This window comes from Rousettus aegyptiacus, unplaced genomic scaffold (assembly GCF_014176215.1).
Source record: "Rousettus aegyptiacus isolate mRouAeg1 unplaced genomic scaffold, mRouAeg1.p scaffold_m13_p_1, whole genome shotgun sequence".
Taxonomy (NCBI): domain Eukaryota; kingdom Metazoa; phylum Chordata; class Mammalia; order Chiroptera; family Pteropodidae; genus Rousettus; species Rousettus aegyptiacus.
In genome coordinates, this window is record NW_023416284.1 from 98132011 (window position 1) to 98149713 (window position 17703).

General features: G+C 42.7%; 1 protein-coding gene across 2 annotated transcripts; it reads left to right on the forward strand.

Moving 5' to 3' along the window:
• Window positions 1-3636: 3636 nt before the first annotated feature.
• LOC107499098 (trem-like transcript 4 protein) lies at window positions 3637-17462 on the forward strand. Of its 2 annotated transcripts, none has more exons than XM_016122954.2 (7): window positions 3637-4058; window positions 5105-5201; window positions 5446-5766; window positions 7168-7243; window positions 8542-8657; window positions 9952-10058; window positions 17208-17462. In XM_016122954.2, the coding sequence occupies exons 2-7, from the start codon at window positions 5144-5146 to the stop codon at window positions 17430-17432; spliced, it is 903 nt and encodes a 300-aa protein (XP_015978440.2). In that variant the 5' UTR covers window positions 3637-4058; window positions 5105-5143; the 3' UTR covers window positions 17433-17462. The 2 variants fall into 2 exon arrangements, with proteins under 2 accessions (XP_015978440.2, XP_015978441.2); XM_016122955.2 differs by lacking the exon at window positions 3637-4058 and having other exon boundaries at window positions 4066-5201; window positions 5446-5478; window positions 5578-5766.
• The last annotated feature ends 241 nt before the right edge of the window (window positions 17463-17703 follow it).

A 17703-nucleotide genomic window follows, 5' to 3' on the forward strand; every position in this document is an offset into this window, starting at 1 on the left:
TCTTCTTTGGATCCTCATCTCTCTCTCATTGTTAAACAAAAACATCTCCCAAGAGTCAGACTTGTTCTGGCCACTTTCCTCTGGGTCAGCAAGTGACCCTATTCCCAACCTCATTTTTGAGCTCCAGACTCTGATCTCCAATTCATTGTCCTGCAATTGTAAATGCTTCTCACCCTAAACTCATTATCCTTTTGCCCAAACTGGCTCTTCTAGTCCGACTGGCCATGCACCACTGCATGTTCCTCGATTCCTCCCTCGCCCCACCTTCCACACCAGGCAGAGAACTGTCGCCCCCCTTCTCGTTTCCTCACATCCATCCCCACTCCTCTGCTTCCATCACAGCTTTCACTCTTTCCTCAAGCTGGGTGGTAACCCCCAGCCCTCCTCAGTGGCCTCCCTGTTCTTCAAATGCCAGCGCCCAGGGCTCTATCCACATCGACTCTTACCTGGCCTTCTGTAATAGCTATTTTCTTTTTAATTAAGACATATTTTAAGCATACAGAAACGGATAGAGAATAACATAGCTAACATTTTTACCAGTCAGCTTTGTCAAATTAATAATTTACTGTATTTAAAGATGGAAAAGAGATAAAGAGGAAAAAGTGGTTCAGATCTAGAAAACGAAAAGCATATGTTATCTCTTATATTGTAGTAGATGGAATTTTACAGTAAACTTACTTAACACTAAAATTTAGATATAGAGCCTTCTTTAAGTTGTTTTTCTGTCGTTCTCTCTATGTTGCATAAATCTCTAGTGTAACAGAAACCTAATAACCACATATACCTATTGGCCTTATATATATTTTTATAAAGCAAATGCCACTTGGGGTCCCTAAATTTGTTCACAGAACTAGATTTGTGTGTGTGTGTGTGTGTGTGTGTGTGTGTGTGTGTGTGTGTGTGATTATTATCATAGACTCTCAGAACAAGAAAATATAAGGTTATCTATCTATCTATTTATGTATCTATGAACATACATATATTTTTAAATAAAACATTACAGACATATTTGAAACTCCCTACTGGTATACTTGGTACAAGTGTATCTAGTTGAGATTTGAATTTCTTTGATAGCTAGTGAAGTTGAACATTATTTATGCAACTTTAGTTTTTTAATTTTCTCGTGCGTGATTTTTTTAAACCTATAACTTGCCAATGAAAAATGATCTGTCTCTTTCATTGATTTATAAATTCTGGCATCAGTATGTCCATTGCCATCTCCCTGTCTTCGGCCCATCTTCCGCTTTATTCTGGTGTCTTCTTTCGTACTAAGGTTTTTCATTTTAATATAGTCAAATATGTCACATTTTCCCTTTATAGTTTGTGCTTTTGATGTCTTGCCAAAGGAATCCTCCTGTACCCTGAAGTCATAAAAACTATTTTTTTTTTTGTCTAAACATTTCATTGTTTGGCAAATGACATTTAGGTTTATAACTCACCTGAAATTGATTTTTGTGTAAGACACAGGTAGGAATCTAATTTTCTTTTATCCCATGTGGAGAGACAGTTGTGCCAAAACCATAACATATTCTTTCTTTCTCCCTCCCCAGTTTGTAATGCCTGCTCAGGCAAATATCACGTTTCCCTGTATCCACAGGTCTGTTTCTCAATTCTTGATTCTTTTGACTTGGCCAATTTTCTATTCCAGGATTGCACTGTGATTATGATAACTTCACGGTAAGCCTTGATCTCTGGTCAGTAAGGCCAACTCCTTTCCCCATGGCCTTACTCTTCAATTTATCTTAGCTATTTGTTTTGGTCCCTTATCGTTGTGTAACCAACTATCTTGAAACTTAGTGGCTTAAAGCAACTACCAAAGACAAAATAGACAAGATGATGAATAAAATCTTCGCATATTGTATCATGTGCACAAATTGGGTAGAGAGGGGGCAAAATGAAGGCCAGACCCACTTTGCATTGGGTGGACAGACCTTTAGGGAGAAGGATGACACCCTAGCTCTAATGGTGGGGAGCTCGTACATATGCAATGGGCCTAACACATGCTGGTGTTCCAAAGTTCAGGAAGCAGGGCACCCTCTCTATCCACAGCCATGCGGACCCCATGGTTGTCATGGCTGCTTCAGTGCTGAGATACAGGAAGGGTGTACATTCTTGAGGTTACAGCCTTGGGTAGTGGCAGACAGGGCAGCCCTCATGCTGGGGTGAGGTGGACAAGAGGTAACCTGAGTCCTCTTATCTGGGACCACTCTTGATTGAGAACCTCTCCCCTTGACTCCCCAGCCCCAGACAGCCACACTCCTGCTGTTCCCTCTCAGCTCCTGGAGATTTCTATCAGAAGAGGTCATGCTCCCCACCGCCACCCTCCCCTGTCACCTTTAGTGTTCCTCTAGCTCTAGCCATGATTGCTTTGTATTGTTATTATTTTTTCACACATCTATCCACTGTGTACATGTGTACACACACACACACACACACACACACACACACACACACACACACACCAATGAGATTCTTACAGGAACAGAGACCCAGAAGCATTATGGTTAAAACTTCAGGATTTAAGATCCACCGTTTACTAGCTGTATGGCTGGGAAATTATCTAACCTTCCTGTGCCTCAATTTCTCCATCTGTAAAATGTGGGAAAATACTTACCTAATAGGGATGTTTGAGCCACTAAGCATACAGAGGGATGTTGGTTTACTACAATTAATCTCTGTATCCCCAACCCTGAGCAGTGCCTGGCCATCAGCAGGCGCTCATAAGAACTTACCTAATGAATATAACTCCAGGAGCTCTAGTCTAAGTCCATCCTTTGGGTTTTTGACAATTCGTGAGGAACCTGACCTCTAGGATGGCTCCTGATGCTGCAGCCGGAGCAGTACAGGCAATAAACCCAATTTGGGGAGACCATGGTGAAGAGGGGCTTCCTCAGTATTAGACTAAAATGTAGACCAAGAACAGAGGGACTGCCTGGAGCCTGGAGCTATGAAAGACCAGAAATCAAATGAGGCCGTACATCAATGCCAATAACCTTCTCAGAACAAGGTCCGGTCTTGAGGGAGGTTGGGAAACAGCAATTGCCGTGTGTCTAGCAGTCAGATCTGTGCTGCAGGAGAAGGACTGTGGCAGGAAGGACAGAGCAGAGACCTGAGGAGCCAACGTGATGCTCAGAGCATCTTGCTCCCTCCTTGCTCCTGCCTCCCTCAACCCAGTGTCTATCTTTATAGATCTGCATGGTTGTGCCCCCATGGAGCCACATTTTCGACTCTGGGAACCTAGAAAGTGGATCATGGCAGCAGAGCTGTCACAAGTGACAGGTACTTAGCCCACCTTCCTCCAGCCTGCCAGACCTCAAACCACCCACAGCTACCTTTCTCCTCTTTTACCCCTCACTCCCTTTCTGGCCATGACACAGCCTGACCCTCAGGTCCCATCCTATGAGTAAAGCTGATGTTTCACTGTGACTGAAGGCAAGCAAGGGACTAATAGAAACATTCACAAAGGAACTGCCCCAGTGAGAGGCAGTGAGTTCCCAGTCCTCGGAGAGATTGAAGCAGAGATTGCGCGACATTGGAATTTTACAGAGGGAGTTCTGATATTCTATTGGCAGTTGCATGTAATGACCTTTAATGTCACCCTTGAAAAGTGATGAATCTGCAATTCCAAGCCATCTTCCCCATGATGTGGCAAGACACAACCCTTCGACCCACATGGCCTTTAGTGGGTGAGACAACCAAGCTTCCTGAGCAAGCTTCCTGTTGTGACTAAGGAAAAGAACCAAAAAAACCCAAACATCCAGAGGAGGTTTGGGATATTGGCATTTCTGAGTGGAGCCAGCAAATGCACCTGACACCTCATGCTGTGACAACTGCAAGTAAGCCTGAGGTTCACACTTCTCCTAGATGGCTGAAAAATGTGGTTTCCTTTGTGGATCAAACTGTAGAAGCTCTGCTGTGCTGCCCAGCTCCTCCTTCAGATCTGATTGACTGCTCACCTGCTGCTGGGAGTGGTGAGGGTGGAAGACTTCCTCCCAAGGCAGCCCAGCACCCTGACTGTGACCCAGGGGACTAAGGACCCAGCACCCCCTGCCACGTAGGTAAGTCATGAAGGGCAGCCTGTCTTCAGAATGCCTCAAAGTGTGGGCTGAGCTTCTTGTTGGCAGAAGGCAGCCCACATTCTTTTGCCATTCTGCTTCCTGCCCTTGTCTTTCCTAACCTGGTCCCAAAGCACTTTAAAGGCTCTGCACTAATCTCCACCTCAAAGTCTACTCCCTATGAATACAACCTGCCACATTACATGTTTATAAGCTTTTCTCTTTCTTTGTTGTCTATTAACTGTAAACAGCCTGTGACAACTGTTTTTCTGTAGCTCATCTAATAACAAATTATTTTTTAAATGTGTTTCATTAGTGTGGACTTTCAACAAATGCTTACGGGGTGATAATGGCAAGCTGGGAGCTAGGGACACAGGGGTGACTTGGTGGCAGACTTCCTTTCTCCTGAGCCCTCCTCTCCTCCTTCTGCACCTATTTCCTCTTCCCTTCCCCTCTGATGCCCTGCTTTGCTTTCTCCCACCCTTGCCAGGGACCTTCCCTATACCTCTGTTACTAGAAATGACTCTTTATCTCCTTCTTCTGTCCCCCTTCAGTCCCCATAGAACTTTCCAATTGCCGGGGAGGCCTGAGCAGGAAGCCTCTGACTACTAGAGATCCCCAGAGGGTCCACTAACTCTGTCATTCACCTTCAGACCCTGTCTTTCCTGGGTGGAGAAGATAAAATTGAGGCTGAGGAGGAAGTGGTAGGATAGAGAGGAGAAAGAGGGAGGAGAAATAGGTTCCTGTTTCATCAGAGTTTCCTCTGGGGCTTTCACAGCTTCCCCCGCCCCAGTGGGAGGGAAACAGCCTGACAGGGAAGAGTCTGGGCACAAGAGAGCCAAGCAGTAGATATAGAGTCCCCCGATGCCTCTTTCTAGGCCCAGACATAGCACCTGTAGGGGGAAGGTCTAACCAATAGGCTAAGGTCTCTCTCTCCTCCCAGGCCCCCCACTTCCCCACCAGAGGCCTTTGCCTTCTTTAGCTCTTCTTCCCAGACAGACTGTGCTGGCTACACTGAGTCTCACCCAGCTCGGTCTCTCTCTCCTCAGGGGCTTCCCTGTTCCTACTCTAGCTCAAGAAGTGGAACCATGGCCCGGGAGGCCACATACCTGCTGCCACTTGTCCTGCTGGTGCTCCTGGCCTCAGGTGAGGCATAAGGGAGGAGGACAGATGGAAGAGGGCAAGAGGAAGGGGGATGTCAAGGTGAGGTGGGTGCGAAGGGGACTATGTGGAGGGAAGGGCAGAGGGAAGGGTGGTGCTGTGGCTAGAGGCCACTTTGGGGCACGTTTCGAGTGTAGACACGAAGAAGGGACTTACTGGGGAGAGAGTCCCTATTCCACAGCCCTGCAGTGGCAGCTGGGGGCTCCCTGACCTGAGGGTTTATTCTCAGGATCTGGGCAACAGCAGCTGCATAAACTGGAAGGTGAGACAGTCTCTGCGAGGTGCTCGTACGCACTTCAGCAACGTTTGAAGACGAAAGCCTGTTGCAGATTAACACCGGCATCTGTTTGTACCTTGTTAGTCACCTTTCCCAGGCCCTCAAGGGTGCCTCAGAATCCTCGATACTTCATCCAAGATTACCCCGAATATGGCTACTTCACTTTCACCATTACTGAGCTCCAGGTGAAGGACTCAGGGTTCTATGCCTGTGGAATCTATGAGTCTTCCAGAATCTTTTCTCACAGAACCATTCATCTGGTGGTATCTCAGGGTAAGTTCTTTCCCTTCTTATGAGTCTTTCTCAGACTCCTTGAATCTAATAAGCTGTTAGAGCCGAAAAAGACCCTAAAAGTCATTTCTTTCAACCCTCTCAAAGCTGAAAACTGGAGCTCCTTGCTCAAGGTCACCAGCTGGCTAAAGGCAGAACCAGCACCAGAATTCAGATCTGCTGGCTTCCAGTTGGTTCTTCCTTCCTCACCACATACATTTCTCTGAACCTTTTTGTTGCTATTAACAGGACTCCTCAGTCGATTTGTAATGATCATTGTGCTTCCTCAGGTTTGAACAAGACTGGCTTATTGGTCTATTCCAGGGCATCTCTACCCTTGACTCTAAACTCCCACCTCTTCTCAAAGGGCTGCACTCGAGATGGGTCACAGGTAACTGGAGGGGGGTCAAGAAGTGTGGATGGACACGAGACGGCCAGATAATGAGGCAGATGTGACACTTCAAGGGTGAGGCTGGGAGGTGGAGTGGCTGAGGGCTCAGAGGGCCCGGGTCCTCACCCTGGACATGCCCCTAATACTTGAGAGACCTCAAGCCTAAGAGTGGGGAGCTTGAGGTTACTCCTAACCCTTGAAGCCCCTGGGTATGCCTCCAGAAAACTTCAGAGTTACACAACCCCACCACCTGCATTTCTCTGTGATGGTCAGAGGTTGAAAGTCATCTTCCCAGACCCGCACTGGCTAGCCCTTTGGTCAGCTGGGTGCCTGGAGCTCCCAGATTAGCTGCTCCATCATTCACCACCCAAGCCTTGGCTCACTGCTCACTCCATGTAGGGCACAGGGCTAGGATCTGAAAGGGGAATCATAAACCAGAGCCCCTATTCTGTGTTGGAGGAGCCCACAGCCCAGCCAGGAAGACAAACACCTAAATAAAGTGTTATGATGTTGGGTGATAGGTGGCATAACAGAAGCTTACTGGATGGAGGCCCAGCGAAGGAAGGGGTCAGGCTGCTGGAGAAGGTATGGATTTTCCTGGAGGACTCCCCAGAGGAGGTGAACTACATGGGCCTCACTGGAAGAGTATGAATTTATCCAGGGGAGTCAAAAAGGGTTGGGAGGGAGGAGGGAGTCATTACAAGTTGAAAATGCATGACATGCTCATAAACAAAGAAAATAGAAGAGACTATAGAATATATTTAATATGCAAGTGACAGTGTGATACCAAATCTAAAGCCACTTACCCTGTGGAACTTCGCCGTGAAGGAAATCCAACACAACTCAGTGTAACACTCCCATTCATTTGCAGGGCATGTAGTGCTTCTCAGAGTCTTCACCTGGTCCAGGGCCATGTGTGGGCTCCTCCTACCCGGGCTTGGGGGCTGGAAGTGAGGAGCCCTGGAGGAGGAGCAAACAGATGGGAGCACTTCCCTCGCTGTTGTCTTTTATAGCTTCGACCCCGCCTACTACCAAGAGTGCCAAGAGGACCACAACCTGGACCTCGGCCACCAGCCCTGTCATTGACAGGTACTACCACCCACCTCCCCTGTCCTCTTAGGCCTCGATTTCCTCCCACCCACTGCTGACTGTGCTAAATGCCTTTAATTGCCACATTCCCATGGACACGTGGCTCTCAGGGGATAAAATAGGAGTCACACCACTCACTTCAGGTCAGTTCATCTCTTTGAGCCTCAGTGTTTTCATTGGCGAAATGGGGTGAATAACATTCCTACCTTACATCAGGGTTTCTTCCCTTTGACACTATTGACGTTTTGAACCAGTGAGGGGATGTCCTGTGCATTGTGGGATAATTAGCAGCATCCCTGGCCTCTATCCATTAGATGGCAATAGCACAGACCTCCCCCAGATGCCCAGTTGTGGCAACCAAAAATGTCTAAAGATATTGACAAGTTTGCCTTGGAGAACACAAAGGTCTAATGCCAGGTCTAATGCCAGGTCTAACAGGGTTGCTTCCTTTTCCTCTTCCCTACTCCCAGCCCTTCTCTATCTTTTGTGAGTGCTGTCCCAGAGCCACCAGGGTCTAGAGAAAGGGCATATTCTGTAGTTATTACAACCCATGGCCTGACTTTTTCTCTACTCTGCATGATGGCTTCCAGTCCCCAGCCCCTGGGACTTATCTGGTCCGTTTTTCTTATGGTCTATGTTCTTCCCACTCTCCATCACTGTGTATATGAACCCTGGGCTCCTGCAAACCACAGTTCATTCTTCAAGGCATTATACTAGAAATCAGTGGGTGTTGATCAGTGGAGCTGTCCCTAGAGCCGCTGACTCACCTCCGTGACCCTGGCACCCCCGCAACCTTTCTTAGGAGCCTGCTGTGGAGTAAGAAACTCTACCTTTGTGTTCTTCCTTTGACTTAAGATAGGATCTATTAAAATGCATTTATTATGTGCAGAGCTATTTGTCAAATGACATTCGTATTCTCTGAGAGCTACCTGCATCTCACGGTGAAGGGCTAATGGTGAGGAGCTGGAACCAAGGCCAGCAGTAAAGATGCAGACAAGGTGGGCACAGATCCCAAAACAGGGGCCCAGAAGGCCAGGAAAGAAACAGCAGTCAGAGGGGAAGAGGAGCAAAGTCAGGAAATAGCGTCAGCATTCCCACTTTACAGAGACAGAAACGAGCCCAGAGATGGGTGACATGGCAAGACTATATGGCCTATGGGGCAGAGCCCTTGACCATGGGCTGCCTCCTTGCCAGCTCAGTAGGAGCATCTGTCCTGACAATAGGCATGGGGGGAAGGATGGTTTCCTGGCAGAAGGTTAGCTCCAACTTTTCTCATCTGGCTTGTCCTTATTCCAAAGCCCCCCAGGCCTCTGGACTATCATCTCCAGCATAATAGTGGCCCTCCTGCTGCTTCTGGCACTCACGTTGCTCATAACCCTGTACCTCAGGAAAGCCCGAAGAAGAGCTGGGACAGGTAAACCATTACTGACTCCGAACAGACCACCACATGCTTAACCACCCTAAAGCACCCTTGGGCCAGTGGTACAGGCTTATTGTGCTCGTTTTACCAACAAGGAAACATGAGGCCTGACAGATGAAGTGGTCAAGATTACTTGGGATCTCCAAATGGACCCTGGATATGGAGCCTCCCACTTTGCCAGAGTGGCAGGCTGGATAGTGCTAAGAATGAACCAGTTCCCTTCAGAGGTTCAAGGTCAGCTCATCCAAAGCTAATTCAACTCAATACCAATTTGCCTAAAACAGTATTCTAGTATTCATCTGGGATAAAATATGTTGTCACCTTTTTATAGTTAAGGATTTGTGTTGTTAAGGATTTTTTAAAACGAACTTATCTAAAGACCTTCTTGGTTACTGATATTATTTTTTAATTATTGCTGTCATGTTTAAATTTTGTTTTCCTAAAAGCACTTGTTGAAAACTTTTTAATCTTTCAAGTTTTAAGATTTTGCTCACATGGAAAATCTATAGCATTTTCTGCAAGATTTATCAGATTAGTGCCTTTTGATGATTTCTACCTTGTTTTTTTGTTGGTTAGTTCGTTGTTCAGCACATAGGTGCTATGTGTGTATTAACCACATAACCCAGTGATGTGTCTGTTGACAATGAGATTGAAATATGGAAGAGGATCAGAGTTATCTTGGACCTCACTGCTTTTCGATTTTCAAGCTATAAAAATCCTAAAGTAGTAATGGGTTATAAAATTTATATATATGTATTTTTCAAACTGTAAAGTTGATTTAGTGGATCACAATGTTATTTTTATAAAACAAAATGGAAAAGGAAAATATTCTTTTCACATTAGAAGGATAATTTTTCATTGAACTTTTATTTTCAGAGAGAGAGAAAGAGAGAGAAAGAGAGGGAGACTCTGTGGTAATAAGATACAATGTTTTTCATTGTGGCTTCCAGTTCAAAAAAATTGAAAAACATTATATCTATAACTTCATCAGCAAACAGATTATACTTGAATTTGATGTTTAAATTTGGAACTTTCAGTAACCTGGAATTGATTAAGTTTACTGGTTTGATGAGAATTAGCCTCAGGCAGTCAGTTTGATTTACTCCTGGACAAAATCTGTGCTGGCCACCCGGGATCTTCCCAAGCAGGATGTTGTTTCCCAACCACATCCAGCTTCTCTCTTATCAGGGTCCTTTCTGCCAGCCAGGACCTCCAGCCCTATCCCAAATTTCCATGGGAGTTGGGGGTAGGGAGAGGTCCCTCCTCTAAACCTAACTTTTTTTCACAGGTAAGGAAGAATCCCACGACGTCTATGACATTTCTGCCCATGAGAACAAGACTGCTGTGCACAGGAAGCACCCCTCACCAGAACAGAGGGAATCTCAGCTTTCCTGGGTAACTTCATTTTTAACTTCCTGGCTTGTGCTCACTCATAATTTCTATTTACTTGGAATCAGGACTCAGCCATGACTCCTTTTGTCCCTAATGCCTTGTCTGAGTGTGTCCTTTCCCCTACATTTCCCAGTTCAAACCCCTTAGAGAGAGGGAGATGCTGTCTAATCAGGTTGTTCACCTTCATCCCCATGGGAGACAGCTTTTCATGCTGATTCATCTCAAGGGTCATAAGCCAGACTGTGGCTCAACCACCACTGGTCCAATCAGCTGTGGAGAATGGTATCACACAGTAAAACACCATGGCTCCCTCAGGCACTTTCTCATCAGGAACTGTTTCCCTTGGGTAGGTCGTCTTACTAAATATCACAGACTGAGAGTGATGTCAGACAAGGTAGAGTGGGATATATCCCCAGATCCCTTCCCTTGAAACAACAATAAGCTGAACAGATAAAATGCAATGACAACAACAAAAAACCCAACCTGCACACCAGCATGTCTGAGCGTGGGATTTGCACATAAGAGCTACCACAGGTCAGAACCCCAGGAGTCAAGTGGTAGACTGGGACAAACAAAGAAGCTGCCTCTCACAGCCACTGGAACTCCCTGTAGGAGGAGGGGAAGGAGAGAAGGTGTGGCAGGTTCCCTGAACAGTCCTGCCTGGGAGAGCTGTAAGCTCCATGCAGCCTGATGCCAGTCCCCAGGCATCAGGGCGGAAAGCAGAAAAGTGGGGTTGGCAGGGAAGTGGGGATGGCAGAGAAGCAACAGTTGATTATTATCAGACATGGATGCAAAACACGAGGTTGAACTGCAACCCCCTCCCCTAACCCTCCCCCAATATGCTCCAAGATCAAACACTGGGATCCCAGGGATATATGAGCAAATGCTACCGAAACTGTTGCTAACACTGACAGAGATTAAAACTGAGGGTAGTGAGCATGATTGAATATCTTAAAAAATAAAAAAAAAAGTATTATTAAGACTTTATTTATTAAGATGCTACCTACTGCAAACCAAAAGAAAAATGCCTTCTTTGCAACAGGCTAGAGAGACCTTTATATAATAAATCTTTCTGGGGGAAAAAAAAAAAAACCAGAAGACACTTCCATTAATGCCCAGGCAGAGAAATAGTCCATTAAATGACATGAACAACCAAAGTGACAAGACATCACAGAAAGAAAGAGAAAAAACTCCAGAAAATAAACTTGCAGACATAGAAAGATACAATTTAAATGACAGAGATTTCAAGATAGTACTTCAGAAACAACTCAATGAGACCCAAAACAATTCATATCAATAATTTCAGGAATTGAAAAAAACAACCAGGTCAGCAGAATAAGTTCTTTAGCAAGGAGATTGAAACCCTCAAAAGAACCAAATAGAACTTCTGTAGATAAAGAACACACTGAAAGAGTTGAAAAATGAAATAGCAAGCTTGGGAAATAGGGTGGACCAAATGGAGGAAAAAATCAGTGATATCGAAGACAGAAATCTAGAAATAAATCAGAAGAAAAGAGAAACCAAAGAATGAAAAATAATGAAAGAGAAATACAAGAACTAGCTGATACCATCAGGAGGGGAAACGTAAGAATAATGGGCATTATTGAAGGCGAGGAAAAAGAGTGGGGACTAGAAACCATTTTTAGACAAATAGTTGATGAGAATTTCCCAAATCTAAGGAATGAACTGGAGCTTGGAAGTAAACAGAACACCCAATTATCTCAACCCAAAAAGGCTTTCTCCAACTCACGTTGTATTAAAATTATCAAAAATTAATGACAAAAAAAGAATTCTCAAGGGCAGCCAGGGAAAAGAAGATGGTAACCTGTAAAGGAACACCCATTAGAATATCATAGGATTTATCAGCACAAACTTTACAAGCCAGAAAGGAGTAGAATCAAATATTCACACTATTAAATGAAAAGAACTACCAGCCAAAAATAATGTATTCAGCAAAGCTCTTCTTTAGAAATGAAGGAGAAATAAAGACCTTTCCAGACATACAAAAACTGAAGGAATTCTCCACTACGAGGCCTGCATTACAAAAAATACTGAAAGGGGTCAGCTCACGTAAAACAAAATGACAAAAAATGTGCGTGTGTGTGTGTATACACACACACACGTAATTATGAGTAAGGTGACTAGTAGGCAGATAGAAGCAGAAGAGTGCAACCCTTACTAAAAACAGGGCATTATAAGCTTAAACAACAAGAGATTTGCTATAGCAAGATAGTAATGAATGTTCAGCATACATAGGGGCGAATTGAGACAACAATAACAGAAAAGGGGAGGATTCAAAGATCTAAATTCACAAGGGGCACACACAGAAGAAAATGGACTACATTATATATATAACTATACGTATTCATAATGGTAACCACATGCCAAAGATTCAGAACTGAAGTATATAACATAAAACAAGAAGGATCAGAGGGAAAATTCAAAAACAAACAAACAAACAAATAAAAAACAGACACACAAGGACAAGGAAGAAATGGAAACATCAAACTACCAGAAAGCAAAAGATAAAATGACTGTAAGAAAACCTCATATTTTAATAATCACCCTAAATGTACATAGTCTGAATTAACCAATACAAAAGCACAGAGCTGCAGATTAGATGAGAAAACAAAACCCAACTACATGCTGCCTCCAGGAGACACATCATAGCTCCAAAGACAAATATAGACTCAGAATGAAAGGGTGGAAAATAATATTTCAAGCAAATGGCATTCAGAGAAAAGCTGGAGTAGTGGTACTAATATCAGACAAAATAGACTCCAAAAAAAAAAAAAGGTAAAGAAAGATACTGAGGGACACTTCGTAATGATAAAGGGAATCATGCACCAAGAAGACGTAACACTTATTAATGTCTATGCTCCCAATCATGGAGCCCCAAAATATGTAAAGCAATTACTAAAGGGAGAAACAGACCAAAACACTATCATAGTAGGGGACCTAAATACTCCATTGTCGGATATGAACAGATCATCCAAACAAAAAATTAATAAGGAAATAACATCCTTAAATGACGCATTAGATCAACTGGACATAATTGACATTTACAGAGCCTTCCATCTCAAAACAACTGCTTTTGCATTCTTCTCTAGGGTACATAGAACATTCTCAAGAATCGGCCACATATTGGGACACAGAGATAGCCTCAATAAATATAAGAGGGTTGAAATCATACCAACCATATTCTCTGATCATAATGCTTTGAAACTAGAAATCAACTGCAGAAAGAAAGCAGGAAGAAACACAAATACATGGAGATTAAACAACATGCTACTGAAAAATAACTGGGTCAAAGAAGAAATAAAAAGAGAGATCAAGAGATGCATAGAAATGAATGATAATGATAGTACAACGTATCAAAACTTTTGGGACATGGAAAAAGCAGTCATAAGAGGAAAGTTCATATCATTACAGGCCTATCTCCAAAAAACAAGAATGAGCCCAAATAAACAACCTAATGCTTCATCTTAAAAAACTAGAATTTTGTTTTGTTTTGTTTTCAGTTTCATTTATTTCTGCTCTAATTTTGACTATTTCATTCCTTCTGCTGACTTTAGGCTTCATTTGTTCTTCCTAAAGTCAGCAGAAGGAATAAAATAATCAAAGTTAGAGCAGAAATAAATGAAATTGAAAACAAAAAAAATAGAAAAATAAATGGAATAAAGAGGTGGTTCTTTGAGAAGGTTGATAAAATTAACAAATTCCTGGCTAGACTCACTAAAGAAAAAAGACAAAGGACACAAATAAACAAAATTAGGGATGAAAGAGGGGAAATTATGACTGTTATCCCAGAAATACAAAGGATCATACAAAAATACTATGAAAAAGTATATAGCATCAAATTTAATAACCTATAAGAAAAGAACTTAGAAAAATACAATCTTCCTAGACTGAACCAAGAGAACTAGAAAATCTAAATAGACCTATTAGCAGTATGGAAATTGAAACAATCACCAAAACCGACCAAAAAGTAAAAGTCCAGGACCAGATGGCTTTACCAGTGAATTCTACCAAACATTCAAAGAAGGTTTAATACCTATTTTCCTCAAACTCTTCCAAAAAATCGAAGAGGAGGCTATCCTTCCCAACGCATGTTATGAGGCCAATATTACTCTGATACCAAAACCTGGTAAAGATAACACAAAAAGAGAAAACTACAGATCAATAATTCTCATAAACACAGATGCAAAAATCCTAAATAAGATACTAGCAAACCAAATACAGCAACATATTAAAAAGATTATACACCACGATCAAATGGGCTTCATCCCAGAGGTACAGGGATGTTTCAACATACATAAATCAATTAATGTGATACACCACATAAACAAATTGAAAAATAAAAATCATATGATCATATCAATAGATGCTGAAAAAGCCTTCGACAAGATATGACATCCATTTGTGATCAAAACACTTAACAAAATTGGTATAGAAGAAAAGTACCTTAACATAATAAAGGCCATATATGACAAACCCTCAGCCAACGTTTTACTTAATGGTGAAAAACTAAAAACTTTTCCTCTAAGATCAAGAGCAAGGCCAGGCTGTCCACTATCACCACTCTTATTCAGTATAACATTGGAGGTCCTAGCAAGTGCAATTAGACAAGAGAAAGATATAAAAGCATCCAAATAGAAAGAAGTCAGACTGTCACTATTTGCGGATGACATGATTCCACAAGAACACTACTAGAAACAATAAGCAAATGCAGTAAAGTATCTGGATACAAAATCAACATTCGAAATCCATAGCATTCCTATACTCTAACAAGGAAGTGTCAGAAAAAGAAGTGGAAAAAAATAATTCCTTTCACAATTGCAACAAAAAGAATAAAATACCTAGGAATAAATCTAATCAAACATGTGAAGGACCTATATAATGAAAACTATAAGAACCTACTAGAAGAAATCGAAGAAGATACAAAGAAATGGAAAGATATTCCGTGTTCTTGGATTGGAAGGATCAACATAGTTAAAATGACCTTATTACCTAAAGCAGTATACAGATTTAATATAATCTTCATCAAAATCTCATTGGTATTTTTTAAGGAAATAGAACAAAAAATCATCAGATTTGTATGGAAGCACAAAAAATTCCGAATTGACAAAGCCATCCTGAGAAAAAAGAACGAGGCTGGGGTCATCACTCTGCCCGAATTCAAATTATACTATAAAATGAGGGTAATCAAAATGGCATGGTATTGTCAGTAAAACAGACACACGGACCAGTGGAACAGAATCGAGAGTCCAGAAGTAAACCCCTATTTATATGGGCAAATAATTTTTGACAAAAAAAGCAGTAAACATACACTAGAGAAAGAAAAGTCTCTGCAATAAATGATGCTGGGAAAACTGAAAAGCCACCTGCAAAAGAATGAAACTAGACTGTTGTCTATCACCACACATCAATAGTAACTCAAAATGGATTAAGGACCTGAATATAAGACCTGAAAAAATAAAATACATAGAAGAAAACATAGGAACTAAACTCAAGGACCTTGAACTTAAAGAGGGTTTTATGAATTTGACCTCAAAAGCAAGGGAAGTAAAAGCTAAAATAAATAAATAGGACTACATTAAACTAAAAAGCTTCTACACAGCAAAAGAAATCGTCAACAAGGTAAAGAGACAGCCATCTGAATGGGAAAATACATTTTCAAGCAACACCTCTGATAAGGGCCTAATATCCAAAACATACAAAAACTCATACAACTCAATAACAACAAAAAAACAAATAATCCCATCAAAAATGGTGAAAAGACCTGCACAGACACTTCTCCATAGAGAACATACAAATGACCAACAAATATATGAAAAGACACTCAACATCACTAGCTATTAGGGAAATGCAAATCAAAACCACAATGAGATACCATCTCACACCTGTTAGAATAGCTATAATCAACAGGACAAGTAATAATAAATGTTGGAGAGAATGCAGAGAAAAAGGAACTCTTATACACTGCTGGTGTATAAGCCACTGTGGAAGACAGTATGGAGGTTCCTCAAAAAACTGAGAATTGACCTACCATATGATCCAGCAATCACTCTACTAGGTATTTACCCCAAAGACTTGAAAACCCATATCCAAAAAGATGTTTACACACCAGTGTTCATGGCAGCATTATTCACAGTGGCCAGGACATGGAAGTCACTGATGTATCCTATGATAGATGATTGGCTAAGAAGCTGTGGTACATATATACAATGAAATATTACTTAGCCATAAGAGATGAAATACTGCCATTTGCGACAACACAGATAGACCTTGAGATAATCATGCTAAGCGAAATAAACCATACAGAAAAAGTTGAAACCACGTGATATCACTTATATGTGGGATACAAACCTAAAAGCCACAAACGAACAGGACAAACAAACAGAGACTCATGAATATGGACAATAGACTAGCGGTTACCAGAGGACAGGGCGGGGGTGGGGGGGGGAGGCGGGGAGGCAGGGAAGAGGGAGGTGGATGAAGTAAAATGGGTCAAATATGTAGTGACAGAAAGAAATCTAACTGGGAAGGAAACTCACAATGCAATATACATATGCCTTACTGTTAAATTGTATACCTGAAACTTACTGGATTTCTTTAACTGATGCCACCAAAAAATAAAAATAAAAATAAAATAAATAAAAATAAAAATTGGAGACGAAATCACAGAATTGAGAGGCTCTAAAGTCATCTGGTCCAACCCTCTGTAAGGCTGAATTAACTATACAAATGACATCCCTACTGAGTGCTCTTCTAGCTCAATGCCACTCAAACTTGAGTATACACCATGGTCAACTGGAGAGTTTATTAAAAACAGAGTTTCCTGGCCCCCAGACCCTCAGGCTTTGTTTTAATAGATCCGATGCGGGAGCCTGAGATTGTGCATATTTAACAAGCACCTGGTGATGCCAGTGCTGCGGGTCCACCGACCACACTTTGTGTAGCCTTCCTTATTCTTAAGTCTGATCAGTGAGAGTGCCCTTGCTGTCTTCAGCCATTCCCAGAGGCTCTGCAGGATCCTGTCTCGCACTCTATCCCTTTCCCTGTCCTCCATCCAGCTCTGGGCACCCAGGAGGCCACTGACCTCTCCCAGCTGTGATCATACAGTGGACATATGTCTTCTTTGATTTCCAGGGCTCTGATCAGCATATGGGCACTGGTAAGGACACTGAGGACATCCGCTATGCCTCACTCACTCACCTGAACCACTTCAGCCCTGAGGACTCCATCTACATCAACACCCGCTCCAACCTGAAGCCCATACCTGACCCATTTCTGGCTGTGGAATATGCCAACATTGCTAAAAACAGACCCCAGGCCTCCAAGCTGGCTGTCCTGGAAGAGAAGCCCAGGATGTGAAGGCAGAATTCATTGGGCAATGAGCATCTGTGTGAGGCACAGGGCTGCTCTCCCAGCGATGAGGTGACTTCAGTGTGGCAGAGACAGTCCCCAACTAGCAAGCGTCATCCCTTCCTGCAAAGGAGGTAAAGAAGGAGAGCAAAGGAAGGAAAGTCAACTCAGAGGGGAGAAGCTTTGGCTTTGAGGCCTGCAATGGGCAGGCTGTGGGGACCGTAAAGGAGGTTTCTGGACACCTGCCTGCTCCCTTCCACAGGGTCTGGAGGGAGTGCTA

Excerpts from the sequence above, each read along its gene's own strand:
- LOC107499098 (XM_016122954.2), top strand. The coding sequence starts at position 5,144 with ATGGCCCGGGAGGCCACATACCTGCTGCCACTTGTCCTGCTGGTGCTC. Across the intron at positions 5,202-5,445 it reads GCTGGTGCTCCTGGCCTCAG|GATCTGGGCAACAGCAGCTG; the intron begins GTGAGGCATAAG and ends GTTTATTCTCAG. Across the intron at positions 10,059-17,207 it reads GGGAATCTCAGCTTTCCTGG|GGCTCTGATCAGCATATGGG; the intron begins GTAACTTCATTT and ends TTTGATTTCCAG.